The sequence below is a fragment of the Furipterus horrens genome, unplaced genomic scaffold (genome assembly GCF_987537825.1).
Source record: "Furipterus horrens unplaced genomic scaffold, mFurHor1.1.pri manual_scaffold_2, whole genome shotgun sequence".
Taxonomy (NCBI): domain Eukaryota; kingdom Metazoa; phylum Chordata; class Mammalia; order Chiroptera; family Furipteridae; genus Furipterus; species Furipterus horrens.
In genome coordinates, this window is record NW_028327172.1 from 125,946,351 (window position 1) to 125,963,899 (window position 17,549).

The 17,549-nt window shown below is 39.4% G+C and overlaps 1 protein-coding gene across 3 annotated transcripts in view; it reads right to left on the reverse strand.

The window, feature by feature from the left end:
• Nucleotides 1-502: 502 nt before the first annotated feature.
• Nucleotides 503-17,549, reverse strand: part of ELOVL6 (ELOVL fatty acid elongase 6) — a 137,179-nt gene continuing 120,132 nt past the window's right edge. For all 3 annotated transcript variants that reach the window (XM_090266417.1, XM_090266418.1, XM_090266416.1), the window contains exons 4-5: nt 7,811-7,962; nt 503-1,344 (exon numbers count right to left, since the gene is read on the reverse strand). In XM_090266417.1, coding sequence (XP_090122543.1) covers nt 920-1,344; nt 7,811-7,962 — 577 coding nt within the window. In that variant the 3' untranslated portion in view covers nt 503-919. The remainder of the gene's footprint in view (nt 1,345-7,810; nt 7,963-17,549) is intronic.

Here is a 17,549-nt window from a genome sequence, read left to right on the forward strand (position 1 = left end):
TTTTCCCCCTTTCTCAGCTCAAGAATGTATTGGGTTGAACCTTTTTACATTAGTACCGAATCCATTTTCAAATCATTCAGTTGCGTTTTATCTTTTCTGTCCCTCACTTACTCTTTTCAAAAGCCTGGGGCACCTGAACCAAGGATAATGCTTCGTATCTCATTTAACAGTAGAAATTACTGATAAAGCTATCAGATGGAGTCGCATTGTTTCCATCCTCCCAGGAAGAGCCTGGGAAAAACACTGTGCCCCGTTAGGAAAACTCACCAGCCTGAGGCTGTGTTGTTAAGAGAAAAACACCAGTTGAAATATACTTGTTTACATCTGTTTTTCGTAAGAGGTGATTAAGACATCTTTTCTCATGGGGGCTACAACTACTAGCCTTTCTTAAAAAGGCTTTAACCTTTGCAAAAGGGCTAGTGTTCTAGATATACACCCTGTGTCTCTTCCATTTTTATCTATTCTATTGGCTCCAGTTTAGTGTCAAAAAGATTAGAAAGGATTTGTGTGAGCATGTGCTCAGTTTTTATTTTAAGTAAACTTCTTTCATCCTTGGAGAAATAGAACACTTAGTAAATACTTTTCATACAGTGTTAATAACCTTTGTTTGCCTTCGATTTCTCTCTCTCTGCCTCTGGCTCACTTTTGCTCTTGTTTGTCTTAGTTGACAGATAAAGAGGGAATGGGGTCTTCTAGCAGCGGTCCTTTGAGATAGAGGTGCACTCAGTGAGTCCTCACCCAAAAAGGATCATAAACTTACTGGGTTACGTCAACCTAATTATCCCTAAGCTGCCTTGGGTTTTGTGTTTGCTCATGTGTTTTGTTTTAGCTGCACCATATGTGATTCCTTGTGCCATTTTCTTTTGTCTGTGATTTTTCTTGATGACCCTGAGCTATGGCTTCCTCCTCAGTTCCAACCCTAATCAGCCTTCGTGGTTTTCTTCATCTTGCCGATGTAGGCCTCAAAGAAGAAGTGGCAGAAGAGCACAAGGTAGCTGAGGTACATGAGTGAGGACCAGAAGATGTTCTGAAAGTGAGAGTGACACTGGTCATGCTGCATCCAGTAGAAGACCAGGTAGTTAATGACACAGCCCATCAGCATCTGAGTGATCTGGGACAAGGTGATGAACATGGCAAACTTCCGGGAGACTCGGAAACCCGCTGCTCGCAAGGCATAGTAAGAGTACATCACAGCGTGCACGCCATAGTTCATAGTCATGAACCAACCACCCCCGGCAACCATGTCCTTGTAGGAGTACCAAGAGTACAGGAGCACAGTGATGTGGTGGTACCAGTGCAGGAAGATCAGCTTCTGCTTCCTCAGAATAATGAATATTGTATCTCCTGAAAGACAAAGTAGGGAAAGAATGGATATGAGCCCCTGGAACACGACATAATGGTATTTTGCATGAAAAGAAGGTATTTTGACCTAGTCCTTGAGAGTGAGGTGGACTGGGTTAGAATCCTGGACTGATATTTACTACCTCTGTGACATTGGGCAGGCCACTTATTTTCACTATTCTCCAGTTTCTTCAACTGTAAAATGAGGATAATTACAGTAACTTGGAAATGTTTTGAGGGTTAAATAGGATTATCAGTGGATCCTCTTAGCATATGGTAAGAACTCAATAAATGTTACTTTCAGAAAGGTGTGGAAGGGACATTAGTAACAATGTTGCCTGATTTCCAACTCCATCATACATTTTAGGAAATATCACCTGGAAGAATCAAATGACTTCTCTCAGATCAGTTATCAATCAAGAGAAACAGATTAGAATTTAAGTGTCCAAAACAATGTTCTTAGGCCTCTCTGGAGCAGTAAACTGTTTTTCTTTGGTATATGACAAAAGGTACTCCTTAAAAACATATCTCTGTAAGCTTCCTGTAAAATGTGACACCTTGACATACAGCAGTTAGAAAAGTAAAATTCAAGCAAAAGGCAAAACAGAAAAAGAAAAGAAAGGTCATTTTCTACCATATTTGCTGAAGAGGGCAGTAAGAATACTTATTAAACCAATGAATCAAGTGCTAAAAAACTGAGGTTGATATACATTTTTATGGCACTAACTTTGAAATTGCTCTCCAGAGCTATCAAAAATTTTACAAATATTATCCCCTGGAAGAAAAAGACCAATGTTTCTAGGGTAAGGAGTTTGTATTACAGAAGCCAGAATTATGCTCAGGAAGGCAGATGCTATATATCTGTAATGATTCTGAGAAGTCTAGGAATTCTGAAAAGTGTACTGTAGAATACATGTGAAAAATGGATCAAATACACCCAAGTCCATTAACAAGTACCAAAAAAAGGGAAGAAATGTTGGGATATGGGAAAGGAAGAGGGTTCATGAAGGCGAACGCTTCATTCTCTCTCCTAGCTCTGTGGTTCTCAGTTATGATGAAACCAACACATCTCATGAGCTTTGGTGAACTCAAACTTATCTTCTTTTTGTATAACAAGGAGAACTAGGTGGTCTCTCTTCTTACTCTGAAATTGAATTAAGCATAAAGAGAATTAGTACTTATCCTTGTCCTATTCTTCACACTCCAAGGATGCCCTAAAACGTTTGGCACACGAGAAGGTAAAAGAATGCTGGGCCTTGGAAAGATGGCCATGGTTGGAGTAATACAGGTGGTGCCCCATTCCATTCAGTAGTATTATTTGCCTGCTGAATTGTTACACATTATTACTTCCTATTTGTTTAGAACAGAAAAGCTGCCAGTTGCTGCATTTCTGAACCTGTTATAAATTTTTCTTTGAAGTCCTCTTCTCTCTTGTGAGGTACCTGACATATTACGCCTATAAACTATAAGACAGACTAGTGACCGATGGGGATGGTAACTCTCACGTATATACCAAAGGGATAAAACTAGTGTTAGGAGACCTGGGCCTACTTCTTACTGTTAAACTGTGCTACTTTGTGTGTCTGTCAAAGACCCACTATTTCTATGTCATTACTACTCTGGTCTCCCTTTCCTCCATGGATGATCATGTAGACACAGTAATTCCAGTCTATTTTTGTTCACAGTGGAAAGAAAGTATAAGTCCAAGGAATTGTATGTTGAAAACAAATTTAGTCCCACACAATATCCAAACACATTGTAATAAAAGTTATTTGCCATAAAGTAATAAGTATTTCATCCTTTTAAAGTCTTTCAGATTTAATTTTAACTCTATCATTAAAACTTTATCGTCTAGGGAACAATTTCATTATAAGGGAAATAGTAGGAGACAAGACAGTGACCATGTTAGGATGGGCTAACGTGAATGGGAAGTGGAGTCTATGGCTCTGGAATTGAAACTTGCTTTGTGTTTTTCCCATCTGAGACAGGAATGGGGACTTGGGCTTGATCTGAGACACACTAGGTCTCTCCACTTAATATGGAAAAGGGTGGTGGTGGTGAAGGACATGTCCTGAGACCTTCAGAATAAAATTAATTTGAATTCACTTAAAAATCTTTTTTCAGAATGGATATGCAGGATGAAGATGAGTATTTTTCTATAATGGCCCTGCAGCCTCTCAGGAGCACCACTCCAATGCCATCTCAAGGTTACTGTCCCCATGAAGGCCACTAACCCAAAGAATGACAGTTTTCCTTGGGCAAGGGGAAACAGGGGGGTTCTGGAAGGGCTCCCTGAGACCCCCACAAGGTTCTTCTGATAGTGCAGCTGAGATGTAAGAGTCACACCACTCTGGCAGTTACAATTTCTCCCCCTCTGGGAAACCACATATCACATTTGATTTGTCACAAGCCATGGTATTTATAGGCTTGCCAAAAGCTAGTGTCCTAGAAATGCAAATTAAAGATACAGACTGTCTATGTGATGCTGGCAAACTAATCTTTCTCAGCAAAAGGTCCACTTGGCCTTATGGAGAGGATTCTGGCTCTGTGTAAAGTATTTGCGACTTTTGATGCTTGAACCATTCAGCCATGTCACTTAGTTTAGCTACCCCTGGTTCAGCTACCACGAGTCTCTCTAACCTTTGGTTTAGCTATTTTCAGTCAAGAGCCAGCCAGCCTGTAGGTAGGGCATGATGTTTTTATACCCAAGTGTCCCTTCAGCATTTGGAAAATGCCCAAGGGGTGCACTGCCACCAGAGTCACTCTGTGTGTGGTTCGTCGTGGAATGCTATGTTGCTCTTCACAGAGTTAGCTGGAGCTCTGCTGAGTCAGAGTGTCAAAAACAAAAGACAAGCTCAACTGAGCGAGGACTTAGACTCAGAACAGATGTTTCCAAGTTTTAACAAAACCAAATCTCAGCAGGTTTTAATATAATTCAAACAGTAGGCACCCCGGGATTCTGGCACACAAGGCAGGTTGGTGGCTTCTTCCCCTCACTTGCTCTAGTAGACTGTAACCCTGTAATTCACTGAAATGAGCCGATTTCTGCTGAAACAGAATGCCTGCCTTGCTATTAAGTTTAGTGAAGGGGGGAATTGGTGAGATAGTGTTTAATGGGTAGAGAGTTTCAGCTGGGGAAGATGAACAAGTGCTGGAGAAGGACAGTGCTGATGAATGTACAACAATGCAAATGTTCTTAATGCAGAGCCCTGTTCACTTACAAATGGGAAGTTTTATGTATATTTTGTCAAAAAAAAAAAAAAAAGAAAGTTGAGTGAAAACTGTAGGCATGGAAGTTTTGCAGGGGAATATAGAGTTCAGTATTGAACATGGAAGAATTGTTCTTTTTTCCTCACAGGACTTTTTCTTTCTGGTGTGCATAAAGAGTCCAGAATATTAAGACTATTAAAAAACAGAACTCAGGCCCTAAAATAAGAAAAGTCCTAAATAATCCAAATGGGTAAATCTTTCGTAATTAAATGGTAGTGGCAAGGTTTTATAAGAGCAAAAAACTGGGAAGGAATTTAACTTCCAAAACAAATATGTTCACTAAACAAGGGCTAGGGCCCGTTGCCTCCGAGATGCTGCATTGGAACTGATTTTTGGATTTGTTTTGATTCAGCACTTTACCTTGGGAAGGCCATTATCAAATAAGCTCCAGAATATTTGAAAGAATATAAGTCATATTTTAAAATTAAAGAAAGGGTACTCAGACCATGAAAATATCTGTATAATGGATATGCAAGTACATGAAGAATTTGTGTCACTAACTAGCCCCATTAAAAAACCGTGTCAAGATTAGGATTTTATTTTCTTCCAACTCTTCACTTCATTCCCATACTTTAATGGTGAGGGGATGGATAGTTTGATATCCAACCAACAAACTAGTGTGGTAAGTGAGGATTCCACAGGAAAGGGGTCATCAAGCTAATGGTACAAGGGTCTGGAGTCCGGCTCCTTCTGGGCTCAAGAGAGAAGTCATGTTCAATGATAATGTTTGCACTGGGGAGTAGGGTGGGACAATCTTGGGCCTAGATTAAATTAAGGTGGTGATTAAATAGCATCATCAGGACTATCACTCTTAACAGGACAGAGGATGAAAGCATGAATACCTCTGAGGCTGCACTAATAGTCTAGGTATCTTAACTCTGTCTGCCATCCTAACACTTTGATTTCCATTTGGAGCAGAAGTCATGAGGGCGGGAGCATAGGTCTAGTCACGTCTTTGAAGGAAAGTGACTGATATGGATAGCTTGGAGAGGCTCTTCAATGAATTATTCCTTCAAAAAGGAGAATGACCTGTTTTTATTCTTAAGTCCCTCAAATACAATTAGAGAAAACTCAGAACACAGAGAAGCTGCCCTTGCAGGATAAAGACACTTCTAGAAACAAAGACTGAGGCTGCTCCTTTGCAATTTGAGGCTTAAGAGCCAGATGCACTGAGGCACCATTTCTAATTAAAAAAAAAAAAAAATTGTTCAGGGTAGTAAGGTGTAAATCATAAAAGTGTTCAGGAATTGCATGTGTGTGAGTGTGTGTGTGTGTGTGTGTGTGAGATTGTGGGTGAGGGGTTACATGTTTCATGTATTCACTGCATTCATACATCTACAGTCAGTTATTTATCAAAAAATGTAGGAGAATTAATAAGGATACTTACTATACTGCATAAATTAAGTCAGTGTGATATAATATTAATAATATACACATTTATTTTTAAAGAAAAATGTCACAGAACCCCATGGGTAAAGAAGACATGCTCACATTCTCAGACCAACTCCAGTGTGACCATGTGATCTAACACAGAAACTTTGTGAATCTAAGTAAAAAAAAAATCACTATGAAAGAAATATATCTGACAATACAATCTTTTATCTACAAATAAAGACACAAAATTAAAATATCCTCGAAGAATTTTGAAATTCCTAAAATATAGCTACAGACTTTCTGGCATTGTTCATAGCTCCAGGTTTGAAAAATACGTCTCTGGACTAAGATTTTGCACCAATTCCAATATAAAAAATAGCCTTCTGAGGCCTAGTTCATAAAATTCATATTGTAAATTTCTTTTTAGATAAAGTAGCCATTCCATTCTAGTCCCTATTACATGCCTAATCTCTGGTAGGTGCTTAATATAAGTTTATTGAATCAATTAATTAATTAATTAATTAATTAATCCCTACTAATGCATTTCATTAAGACTACACAGGCCCTGTGGGGGTGGGGGCACACACCAGTGATCTAGCTATTGCGGACTGTGTAGAGGATCCATCTGTGTGCCCCTGCCTCTTAGTTAAGAAAGGTCTTCAGAAGTTTTCTTGTGCTGCTCTTCCCTTGTCTTTGACCTGGGGTGACGAAATCACACCAAGAGTTCAAACCAATTGTCAACTATTTGTAGGCAGCAGGTGGATTGTACCCAGAGGAAAGTGAGTAGGTTGCTGACACACATATCAGAGAGACCTTGTATCCTTTGTGAATAGACACAGGACATGAACTAGGGGTACCTTACAGAAAGATGCTGATATTTTATATGGCAGGTGGCTTATAATGAAATTATAACCTCTAATCCCCATGTTAGGGAAAACAAATGAGAGGGAACACATTCTCTAAATAAATATTTTAAACATTAATACATGTAATTCTTAATACCAGATAAGAAAATTAAGAAACCCAGAGGATGGCTAAGCTTCCCCTAAAGATATGTACCAATTTGTGAGACAGTGGCCAGCACTACTCATCGATGAACTCAGGTCTTATTATCACTAGTGGATCCCTTTCTCTGGCAATAAAGATATTTTCCTAGGGAGCTGTACCCATGTCAAATCATTGCCATTTGTTTTCCACTGTTTCTGCTAGCCCATGCCATACTTATATTGAAGCCCATTAGAGTTGGAAGAAAAACCTTAGGAATCTACAAATATAACCAGTTTGTTAAAAAAAATTAGTTTCTAAAAGGTGAACTACATTCCACTTCTCCAATGCCCATCTCTTTGATGACTAAAATCAAACACCACCAGAAACCAACTCTTAGCATTTGTTAATGAGAACATGAAGGTACCTAAATGAAAAGCTTCATTTCCTAGTCTGAACTCTAACTCCAGAAAAGGAAGTATACTTTGGTATGGGACTTGGAAATAGTCACATTGCTAATTTTTCCTCATATTCTAATACTATCTGAGCTTATAAGGGGTCAGAGGGAAGGGGCTGTGCATATTTTATGACCCCTGGAAGTATATAGACTGTAGTGTTTGAAAATCTGCATGTTCTGTGTACAGCAGTTTGCTCTTCATATACACAATATACAATTATTTTAAGGAGGGAGAGGAGAGAGGAAAAGATAATGGAAGTTAGTCATTTTTGTAACTTTCCTGCAACCAACAAAACAGGGCCTTCAAATTATTTTAAATAAATATTTTGGGTATGTAGCTATAAATTGTGTGGAGGAGTGAACTGAAGGAGAGGAGGTACTCACCTAGTTCAGGTGCTTTGCTTAACACAAATGCATAAGCCCAGAATTTGCTGACAGGTCCATTGTAAAAACTCTGGTCACAAACTGACTGCTTCAGGCCTTTGGTCATCAAAATGTATACCATATAAGCACCAGTTCGAAGAGCACCGAATATACTTTACAAATGAAAAGAGAAAAAAGAAACAACATTTAGGAAAATAATTTCACTTCTGACATTAATCATACTTAGAAGGCTGTCTTCCATTGGCCAAATAAGCACAGATGTTCCGTAATAATTTGCATTTACCCAGAAGCATCTTCAATTGCTCTGTGAACAAGAGTAATAAAACTCTGGGCTTTATTCTGAAGAGCATACCTAATTGCAAAGAGGTCATGGAACAGGGAAACAGATCTGGGCAGGATCTCATGGAGAACACTGGTGACCTCCATGTTTCAGCTTAAAATTCTTGGAGATGAGATAAGGTGGTCTGAAAACTCTTGGAATTGTCTCAGTTCTCTCCTATATCCAAACATTCTCTAAGTCCCCCTTGGCTCTGTTCCTGGGATATCTCTTTTTATGTCTTTCAGCCAATTCTTTCCCTGCATCTGGATGGCCCAGGCCTCCTTGGCCTTGCTTTGGTCCCCTGTAGCAGCTTCTACACCACTATCCTTGATTACATCTTTCCAGTGTCCTATCCGCCTTTGTCACAGAAGCCAGAAGAAGCCTCTTCAAGGCTTAGCTCTACTGTCACTTCCTCCAGGAAGCCCATTCTTGTTCACTCCTCTGAGCTCCCCATAACCATGTACTAACACTGCTTTAACACTGTCCTTCAACATCTGGTCATGTGTTTGCCTCCATATTGACAGAGGTGCTCCAAGACTGTTGACAAAGTGAAAAAACATCAAGAAATAAACCGACATACAAATTTTTTATTAAGGGACTGCTAAGAAACGAGAGCTCTGGAATGTGATGAACTCATGTTATGTAACCTGAAGTGTGAAAGGACTTGGCAACTGGAATGAATGGCCTTAATTATGACTATTCCGTTGGGTATAGATCTCAGAGTATGCAAACCACGCACATGACTGAAGAGCAAGCTGGCTGACCATATAGGGAGATGTGCTTGCCCATCCTTTTCCATGCAGTTTCCCCTTCTAAGGTTCTAGAAGTCAGGAGATAAACCAGTGGATAACTACTGAAATGAGTAGCAGCATCACCAAATTGGTAAATAGCTTTTGTTTCTCTTTAGAGGTACCATCTTCCAGTTAAAACATCTTAGAGTTGTTCCAGAATAAGTCATTCTACTAGGCTACCCTGTTCATAAACATTCATTCATCACTAGAACTAAAGATCAACTTTGCATAAAGCCAAGATAACAGACTTGATTTCCTAGCAATTGTTTAATGACATACAGCCTACATTAAATGGAGTTACTCCAGTGTTTAAAGGGATCCTGCATGGGATTATTTGTGTTACTTTATAATTGTAGATCCTATTTAATCCTTCAAGTGGCTTCCCACCGCACTTAAGAATGAAACCCCTCAACTTTACCACGACCAGCAAGGCTCTAATGGCCCTTGTCTCCACCTTCACCTCCTCTAACTCTCTTCTTGCTCACTGTGAGCCACACATTCCAGCACTTTCAGATCCGATCAGCTTTCTGTTTTAGAGTCTTTGCATATATTTCCTCTTCTTGGGGAGATTTTCTCCCATATTCACTCTGAGGCTGTCTCTCTCTTACTTCTTTTTCTCAAAGAAATGCACCCCCTCCCCACTCCTAATAGAATGACCTAAGTTTTTTCAGTCAATAAACTGTCCTAATTTCGAAGTGGAGAGTTGAATTTCATTGCTAAAGTCAGGTAATGGAGGTTTTTCTGTTTTATCTTAATTTATGTTTTATCTTTACCTTACTTGATAATGGCTAATTTTTAATGTGCAATCACCAGATTAAGGTTATTAGCATATTGGGCCCTTGGAAAGTAGTATGAAAACATGAATGTGGCATCTCCCCTGAGCATACATAGCCAACATGGTTGGCTGGTTCCCTCTTTAGGAGCCAATTCCCTCCCTCTTTCTCCCTATTAAAAGAATCCTGATTTAGTTCAGATTATCCCAATGCATGATTCTCCCAAGGAAGTTGACCTTACCTTCAATTTAAGAGTAAATCTTAATTGCCTAAGCAAGTTTCAGTAATCCCATTTCCCTTACCAATGATTTGTTATGATAGGCAGTGACCCAGTTCTAGCCAACGTGATGTGAGGAGAGGGCTGCTTGGGTCTTTGGGGAAAGGTTTCCTTGCACTTTACCACGTGTTACTTGGAAGTGCAGCAGCCACCTGCAACTGTGAGGGAGCTACCCTGAAGACAAAGCGAACTCTGAGAGGATGACAAAGTAGTCCTTCAAAATGTGACTATGGTGCTGAATTAACCAATCGTTCAGTGACTCTAGCGCAAGATTTCTTGTATTTGAGATAAAGCTTCCTTTTTGTATAAGCCATTTGGAGTTTTGCTTTCTATTACCTGCAGCCCAAAGCATCCCAACAAACACAACACTGGATTTGATGTTCAGTAGACTTTTGAAGACTAGTTAACATTGTGTGGCCATAGAACAAACCTCGTCATAGACATTGCTAGTCAACTAGTTACTATATTAAATATTTGCTTTTCATAGACCAGTGGGAGACATGTCAATGACTTTTGCACACACCAAAAGCCAAGAAACACACAAATGACACACTTTGAACATGTATCAGTCTCTGCTCATTAGTCCCAAATCTATGATTTTTCAGAACCATCAGCACATTTTACAGAGCATGTCTCTGGTGACTGTGGCCCAACATTCCCAGGAAGCGAAGCCCTTTTTCTACTATATTTTGCTGCTAGAGGGTGTTCTTTGTACGTGATCAGAGTAGAAACAAGGAAAGTTATCTTTCAAATAGTTAATATCTTTTCATTTTCCTGGATCACAGAAATTAGTGTAGTTTATACCCCATTTTAAAAAAATCAGCACAGTTTAACTTATTTTTTCAATTGTTAAAGATTTATTAGCATTGTCCTAGATGCTGAGGTGACAAGAATCAATAAGCTGCTGGAGATACTGGTGGTACTGCAAGACCCCAGAGGAAATGGTATTTGAGTTAGGGACAAATTATGTCTTCAAGTGTGAGGGTCAGGGTACGAAAAGGTCACTTCAGAGCATTGCAGACTTGAAAGTATAGACATCATAGTGACCCAGAATATTGCTGACAACAAGAATACAGCACACATCTTTGTCCTCTATCTGGACATAAGCCTCACTCTCTCAATTCTGAACAATAAGGCTGACTCAGAACAGAGGACAGTGCATTTCTCAGGGAAACTGTCAGTGCCAGCCATTGGGCTAATATGTCTGTGGGCAAAGCTGCTTTGTTGGGATGTGACAATGCTACTGCTGGGGAGCCACCAGGGAGCTGCGTGGCCAATGAGATGATTGTTATTTGTGGGAAGCCAGTAGCTCTGTCCCTGGCACATCTCAGCCACTGGATGTGTTGGAACCATGTGGCTTTTTATTATAACTGGGTACTGCACCCTCAGATTGCGATACTTTACCAAAATGTACTTTAAGAGAGGTGATATTTTTGCTCCCTAAGTTGCATCATTTTGTGAGATACTGTGATGCAAGAGACAAATATGCAGCTTATGTTCTGCTCCCCTCTGTCCTTACTTATACACGTGGCAGATACTGATTGCTAATCAATCCTGACACTTTTTCTGGCCATGCCCGCACACAGTACCAAAGTCCTCAAACACTCTAGGACACTACCAATGGATCAGAGTTGCAAATTCCAATCACAGCGCTCTCAGGTACTGGGTTTCATGATTGGGCCAATTACTTAACCTCTCCTAGTCTTTCTTACCTATCTCAAATGACAATCGTATCTAACTTGCAAATTACTTCTATAAATTTTGTAACAATATATGTAGGGAAAAAAGACAACATAGGTACTTATTTAGTACAGAGGCTCTGGTATATAGGTGCTAAATATGTTTTTATTAGTTATTATTTTTTATTTCTACTTGTTATTATTGCTGCTTTACTTGATCTTTCAGTGTTTACAATCACTTTCCCTCTGTCCTGGTGTCAGGTAGGAGAGGTGAAGGCTAAATAAAATCCTAGGAAAGTGACACACAGAGAATTTCATTTGCACTGATGATTATCCATGTTATTAAGGGTTTTATTGTTAGGTGTTTTATTTCATGAGCCAACTTTTCACAAAATAAGTGAAAGCTACCAAGTTCACAATATGCTGTGAAAGGAGCACTTTCCATAGAATGTCTTGAAGGAGGGACAGTTGGTATAGAAAACCATCTGGTTCATGTGAGATTTACCTTTCAATTAGATGATAAAGATTATCCTAACTCTAGGGCCTTAAAGAGTCTGAGAGTCTGGGCCACTGTGTTGAATGAGGGCAGACGACTCTATATCATGTGTCTTTTCCAGCTGTAAGATCACACCAGCATCCTTTGTTTTGTTTTAGTTTTTATTTTTTTTATCATTTTTGGAATATATCATTTTTTTCTTGTCAAAGCCTAGTTTTGATGATAACAGTTAATGGAATAGGGGAGGGGATTCAGTAGAGTGAGAGTAGATGTTTCTGCTCCCCTTCAGCTACGTTAGGCACCTGCAGTAAGGAGATCTGGAGTAAACCATAACCCTGATTAGCTGAGGTGCATCTTCTCAAACTAATGTTCTGGCTTCCCAGTCTAGGAGAAGCCTGTTTGTTCATCATTAGCTACCTGCCATGGCACGCATGCACTCAAGGAGGTACCGAGAATGCTCATCAGACTTAGCTGTGATTCTCGGGGGGCAGAACATTCTAGTTTGTACTATATGCATTTCTGCATTGTTTGACTATTTTAAAGCAAGCATATATTAGGCTGACAGTTAAAAAACACATATTTTAAATAGGTGACTAGCTACAACTGAAAATAAACAATCACACCTGCTTGCAAGGTGTCACTGACATTGGGGCAGTCACTTATTGAATCAATATCTGTGTCAGTGACACCCACTAGGTTTCACTGGGGCAGGGAGAGTATCTCTTCAGCTGATTGCAGGAGACAATAAAAATGTAAATGGATTGGACTTCCAGCCAAGATGGAGGCTTAGACTGACATGCTCAGTCTCCCTCTACAACTAGAAAGGAATACAACTACCTCAAAACAAAAGATAACCAGAAATTCCAGAAAATAAAACTACACGGAAGCCCAACGTAAGAAGTTATAAAACAGTGGCGCTCATGGGACAGGTAGGAAGAGCAATTCAGGAGGTGCTGTTTGCGGTAGCACCAGGGACAGCGGCAGGGAGAGCAATCCCGGCTGCAGTCGGCCCGGCAGCTCATGACCCCAACGCTGGGAAAGGAAAGGCAGCCCTCCATTGCCTCGGATGGCGAGGCCCAGAGGGCGGGAGGACAGATCCTGGTCTCCCAGCAGAGAATAACGGCAGGAATCCATCTTGGACCCCTTCCCCCACACAAAGCGCCACAGCGCCACGAAAAAGGTTGTGGATCACCACCGGTAGCTGGGTTGTAACGAGTACATGGGCTCCTCCCCCTCTAGCCTGCCTTAGAAGCAAAGCAAAACACAAATCTGTCAAAATGAGGCAGACAACTATAGAAATCCTGGTGATGTAGCTCACCAGACAGCAGATGAAGAATCTGACAGACAAACAAATAAGAAACCTTTCAGAGGCTCAATTCAGAGCTATAGTCATTAGGTGGCTTACAGAATTAATAAAAGATTTGGAACAAGACGAGAAAGGATTGAAAGCCACTCATACTGAAAAGGATGAAAACACATATGAGACAAGTGGTGAGGAAATAAAATCCAGAGATCAAATCAACAAACCGGAACATAGGGAAGGAACAAACAGCCAACCAGTGCAGAAGGAGCAAACAGGAAGCAAGGCAAGTGAGGAGAGGATCAGAAACCTCTGGGATCAGAAACCAGAGGGCGAAGAAGAAGAACTAGAAATTGAAAAATTATGTGAAAAAGTAATGAAGCAGAACGTCCCGAACTTGGGGAAGGAAATAGACTTACAGGTCCAGGAAGCACAGAGAGTTCCAGAAAAACTGAACCCAGGGAGAACCACTCCAAGACACATTATAATCAAATTGTCAAAAATTAAGGATAAAGAGAGAATCTTAAAAGCAGCAAGAGAGAAGAAAAGAACCATGTACAAAGGGGTCCCAATTAGACTATCAGCTGACTTCTCAAGGGAGACCCTGCAGGCAAGAAAGGACTGGCAAGAAATATTCAAAGTAATGAAAAGCAAAAACCTACAGCCATGAATACTCTATCCAGCGAAATTGTCATTCAGAATAGAAGGGCAGAGAAAGTGCTTTCAGGACAAAATAAAACTGAAAGAGTTCATTCGATCCAAACCACTATTATATGAGATGTTAAAGGGACTGGTTTAGAAAAAGGAGGATCAAAACTATGAACATTAAAATGAAAACTGCATCACAAGAACCAACAACAGAAGCTAGGGAATCGAAACAAAGGCAAACTAAGTAGGCAATGAAAGTGGAAAAAGAACTATAGGTATGGGGAACATACTGGGGGGAGGTCAGCAGGGAGGGGGAAGGGGGAAAGGGAGGGAGATGGTACAGGAATTAAGAAGCATGGTAGGAGGGAATGGAATAGACAGGAAGAAGCTGAGAAGAACTATAAGCACAACCAATGGGCATGGACTAAAAGCAGGAGACAACTGGAGGGAGGGGGGCCACCAGGTGATGGGGAGCAGAGGGAAGGGAAATTGGGACAACTGTAATAGGATAATCAATAAAACATATTAAAAAATGTAAGTAAACATGTAGATGCATAATACAAGTAAATTTCAAGCTCCGACACAAATGATTTGTGGCGTCAACAAAATACAGGGAGGAGGTGCCTGTGTCCATGGTTGGGAGTCTCCTCTGGACACATCATGTGTTACATAAATAGATGCTAGGACGTCTAGAACAAAAGTTTGGAAAACAGTTTCTCATTTTCAGGTTGTGATTGTTTTTCCTTCTACATTTTTTTTTTCTATAACTGTGGGGAGCAGGGGAGTCTACCTTAGGAAGTGTGAGAGATATGGCTAATTTTCTTTCAAACTCAGGCTCTTACCATGCAGTCTGACCATTTATCAACTTGAGAAAAGATTAAGTGACTCTGTATTCTAGATTTCCAATTTTAATGACATCTGGTAGTCAAAGTGGAATATCTCAGTAGTGACTACGAATTCCAGAACTCTGCCCTGGGAAGAAAGAGCCTTAGGTATAAGACTTAAATTATTTCAATATGAACACCAACAGTTGATGAAAATGCATTTTTCATTGTTCCTTTTTGGCCCTCAATATGAATGCAAGATATTTTGGAATCAAAACAAGGCTTGTGAAGGATCTTCTATCTGAAGTACCAAACACTCCCGGCTTGCCACACTGCTAACTCAATAACCAAAGGTGCAATTAATTATTTCCAGGACAGGACAATGAAAATGTTTTATTATACCTATATCCTAGAATCATAAAAAGAATAAAAAAATGTGTGATATTTTGTCAGTTGTCAGAACATGGCAACAGCTGATCCAGTGTAGAAACTTTTTATAAATATAAGAGGGCACTGATTTTCCTGATAACAAAACTTGAACAGCCATTTGTCTTAGACTCAGACAGTTTCCAGAGTAGAGAGAATATTCACTAACCCCAGAATGGGTTAAACAAATTAACAACCAAAAAATCCACTATAACACCTCTAGACTTGACAGGTGAGACAGAATTACAGTGTTTGTGATACTGGATAACAGCTTCTCCAGGTTGGCATCATGTCATTATAAACAGTGGGACCCAACTCCTAAACCCTTTCCACACTTGGTGCAGGCATCCTTAACAGACAATGTCTACTTAAGTTTAGGCTAGTATCTAGCCTGTGCTAAAAACACCTTTTTCAATAATAATAGTGTGGATTTCTTTTTGTCTTAAAAATCAGCAGTTAAATAGGGATATACATTGTAGTCCTTTGATGATGTACTTCATCTGCTCCTCCACTAACAATTCAGTGTACAATTTCACTTTTTACTGAGTGATCATTTCTAGGTTTGATACACTTATCTTAATTGGAATCTTTAATCACATTATCTCCATTTGAAACTCTGAAAGTCTCCCAAACACTTTGTGGATTAATACGAATAAGGTTAAAATGGCATATTGTGAATATCAAAACTAAAGATACATACATCTTTTGATCATTACTGAAAATATAGCATACCCTTTAGATATACAGTACTTGCAAAAGTATACTGGATTGTATGTTTTATAATATGTAAAATATAGTTAGCACATAATCTAAAAGTCCACTGACATAAGAACAATTAAGTAAATTATAATAAACAGTGCAGTTATAAAACGTACTGCCTTAGGTGCCGATGTGGGAGCACTCCAAGTTACCTGACAATGAAGTGAAAAATCTAAGGATCAGACCATTCTGTATGGTATGATCCAATTCGTGTACATTTTAAAAAAGATTATGCATATATATACTGATAGTTATAAAATATTTATGGAGGAAAATCCTTGAAACTGTTAACAACAATACCTGTCAGAATTTCATTTTATAATACCCAGGTATTTTTTTTTATTGGAAGTCACTGGAAACCTAATTTTAAATGATCATTTTTAATATTTACAATCTGATATCAAGTAATCCTTTGGATTATTTTTATAATAAAAGAATGACACATTAAAAATCTGAATGTTTTATAGATAGTAACTCTTTTGCTTCTCAGAGATCAGACATGTTATATAGAGCTTTTAGTCTATAGGGGAATCAGAGAGTCAATAACAATCATAAAAAAGAACATAAATAAATAAAAACTGAGATATGGACTGAATAAAAGAACTGAACCTAGTTTAGAATAGGGAAGGGGGAAAAAGTAAGGAAGGCGTCTGTGAAGAAATATCTTTTCAGCCCAGAAGAATGGAGTAGCTTCCACTATAGTTCTTGCAATGGTATCTGTTACATACTAGCACATACACAAGAGTACCTCAAAGATATGGCTAATTCTGTTTAGACCACCACAATACAAAGTTTCACAATAAATTTGTAAAAAAAAACTCACAACATCTGTGAACCACAATAAAACATAGTATGCGTGTAGTAACATTCATGAACTCCTTTCAAAATGCTACCAGTTGCAGTGTGGAGTCTATCAGAGCTGAAGGCTTCATGAAAGAAGCTGTAAGTGAGGTAAGTCTCGCAGCACAGAGAAGCAGGTCCCTAGTGGACAATAAGGCTCCCTGACCAACACCCAGACGGTGGATGTGCACTCTGTGGCTGCTCTCTCCACTCACCACAAATCCCCTACGTGTGTCAGAAAACTTCATTTTGAAACAGATGTTCTCATTGACTGTTTTGTAAGCTGTATTGGCTTCGATTCACTTTCTGATGCATGTTTATTCTGTTAACTTGTAAAGCTAGCATTAAAAAAGAAGAAGAGGAAGAAGAGGAGGAGGAGGAGGAAAAGCCTTAAGTTTGAATGTCGCTTAGATGTGACCACTAGTACAGTCCTTACATCCGAGTGTGCTTGCTTCAGGCATCTGGCAAGGCCAAGAAATGCTGGGTCAGGTCTGACAAACTCACTGACAGAGCAGGAAATAAGGAGAGATGAAGAGATTAAAATAATAATAATAATGAAAATAATAGAGCTTAATTAGTATTTCCCAAAATAAATGTAACACCTGGT